At 39.2% G+C, this 2,739-nt stretch overlaps 1 protein-coding gene across 1 annotated transcript; it reads left to right on the top strand.

Annotated features, from left to right (window-relative positions):
- Positions 1–633: 633 nt before the first annotated feature.
- On the top strand, positions 634–2,739 carry LOC129726834 (histone H3.3A). The gene is made up of 3 exons (XM_055683978.1): positions 634–781; positions 1,497–1,795; positions 1,861–2,739. The coding sequence occupies exons 2-3, from the start codon at positions 1,514–1,516 to the stop codon at positions 1,987–1,989; spliced, it is 411 nt and encodes a 136-aa protein (XP_055539953.1). The 5' UTR covers positions 634–781; positions 1,497–1,513; the 3' UTR covers positions 1,990–2,739.

The raw sequence follows: 2,739 nt of genomic DNA, 5'->3' as shown, positions 1-2,739 counted from the left end.
GTAATCAGTGTACTACAAAAATATTTTTTTGTGAGTATTTCTAAACTTCCTTCTTTACATTTTATTCAAGTCTATCCAGCTTTTTACGCGCCATAATGACTGACGCTATAATGCAAAGTTCGTAATAAATTACAACCCTTTTGACAACTCTGCTTACGTCAGTTTGAAGTCTTCATACAATTTATCAAAAGAAAAATATATCTGGCAACATTTGTGTTGCCAATTTTTCATAAATCGCAAATCTGACGTAAGCAGAAAGGTTCGTACATTACGAACACGCATTATAGCGACCGCCATTATGGTGCGTAACAAGCTGGATAGTGATTGTAATTGTCGCATTGAGGTTTCTATTTTTATGCATTCCAGCGCCAGCTACATATCAGATAGAGCAAACTTTTGTTTTCGGAATTAAATTTCGAAATTTCTCGAAAGCTCTCTGATAAACTCCCGAAAACTGCGCAACTGGCAGCAGCGCAGCTTGGAAGACACACACACTGCGCCAACTCTCTCTCGCAAAGCTTGCTGCAAAGCTCTGTTATTGTCATTCGCGGAAAAACGTCCTCTAACGCTATCACCAGAAAGAGAAAGCCTACAAAGCACTTGTGCTCCATTTGTCACTGGTGCGAAAGAAACAGCATCTTAACACTGAGCGAATCCATCGATTTTCCACCGTAGACGTCGTCGCAAAGCTCCTTTACCGCCATTAACTATAGTGAAGGCAGCACAAGTGGTAGTAAATTTTCTTCGCTCTTGATTCTTCGAATTTGGATTTTGCTAAAAGGTAGGTTTAGTTTTTTTAATTGTGTGAAGAAAAGTGAAATTTTGATTGTGCGCCCTGTTTTCCAATCACTCGTGTGTGTTTTTGAAATTGGTCGCGTCGTGTGTCGATTCAGTGTCTACTAAATCTTAGAAAATATACCGACAAAATAAGTGACGAATTTTTGAGTGAGCCCTTGGTACGTTCGCTCCCACTAACGACGCCATTTTGTGGCTTGGATACCAGCTTTTTTCTCGTTTTTCAGTGTTTGTTTTTAAGCTCAAGAATTGCCGCTATTTACATGCAAGTGTTGATTACGCAGTAAACAAATGGCAAGCTAACTTAATTCTATAGGTTTTTGATGAATTTAGTGGTGAATTGTAAATTTTATGGCTTCAGATTTTGGGGATTTTTCTCCCCTGTAGTGAATGAATTCCGTAACATCGTGGAAAATGGGGGCGAAGGCCGAGCCACATCAAAGGCTGACATCCCTCAGCCTATTTATTGACATTACTTTGTGGTGTGTAAACATGTAGTGGTGCGCTTTGTTGGATTTATGTTATTTCGATGTCAAATGGATCAACAACCTTCTAAAGTGCGTTTTTTAAGCTGGATTGACGCTGTTTGTCATCGGTGTCCGCAATTTCGCAATATTGCAGCATGTTTCAGAGTGCAAAAATTTGCGCTCAGTGATTCACAGGGGGATTTAAATATTTTTTTCGAAATGTTTACTTTTCAGTTTTGCATCGTTAAATAATGGCTCGTACTAAGCAGACCGCCCGTAAGTCTACTGGAGGCAAGGCTCCACGTAAACAGCTGGCAACCAAAGCCGCTAGAAAGAGCGCACCGTCCACTGGTGGAGTCAAGAAGCCGCATCGTTACCGTCCAGGTACAGTGGCTTTGCGTGAAATCCGTCGATACCAAAAATCCACGGAATTGCTGATCCGCAAGTTGCCCTTCCAGCGACTGGTACGTGAAATTGCCCAAGATTTCAAAACTGATCTTCGTTTCCAATCGGCCGCCATCGGAGCTCTCCAGGTAAAGTTTAGAATATTCGTTTTTGTTGAGACGCCTCTAATGAGTTTATAATGAATCTTCCGCAGGAGGCCAGCGAAGCATATCTGGTCGGCTTATTCGAAGACACCAATCTTTGCGCTATCCACGCGAAACGTGTCACAATTATGCCTAAGGATATTCAGTTGGCTCGTCGCATCCGAGGCGAACGTGCTTAAGCAGCTGTTGTAGCAGACATCATTTTACAACTACTAATACGATCAACATCTCCCTTTATCCTTCTGTTCAATATGACATTGGTGAGCACTCACCAATTGGAAGTTTGGAAGTATACTGACAAACAATTTACGCAGTCAGTTTTCTATGTACGCATACACAAGAATCCATTTCTACAATTTTGTTAACTTTGCTTTAGTTTTAACTCCAATTCAGAAGTAGTACACATTGAAAGGAAACAAAATTTTAGGTTTAATCTACATTAAATGTGACAGTAGAAATTCATTTACAGCAAACAAACCGCTAGACATTAAGGATAGTTGATAAGAAAATGTGTGAAGTAAACAAAACAAAAATATACAGTTGTTTTGGGACTCGGAAGTACTCACAGCTCGTACGGAATTCTAGCATTGCTGGAACCGTCCAGGAGCGTGGAGTCGCTTGAGAGTTGCGATGGCAAGAAACAGTTTCCAAACACTCAATTTATCTATAACTCGTAATACATGTAAACAATGGTCAAAATGGATATGCAATTATTTTTTACTAAGTATTAAGTAATAAACATAATAAATGTTTACCTTGTAGAGTTTTGATTTATGTTTACTTCTGTTCGTAACAATCAAAATACAACCTTTTGTTTTGAAGTTTTTTTAAAGTTCACACACTGGGACAAATTTATAGATACCATTGGCCACTGTCCAAAAATCGTGCAAGAATATTACGATTAAATAAATCCAAATTTTAAACGTCAA

The sequence above is a fragment of the Wyeomyia smithii genome, chromosome 1, assembly GCF_029784165.1.
Source record: "Wyeomyia smithii strain HCP4-BCI-WySm-NY-G18 chromosome 1, ASM2978416v1, whole genome shotgun sequence".
Taxonomy (NCBI): domain Eukaryota; kingdom Metazoa; phylum Arthropoda; class Insecta; order Diptera; family Culicidae; genus Wyeomyia; species Wyeomyia smithii.
Note: the sequence above shows the minus strand (reverse complement) of the source record. Positions and strands in the feature narration are given on the sequence as shown.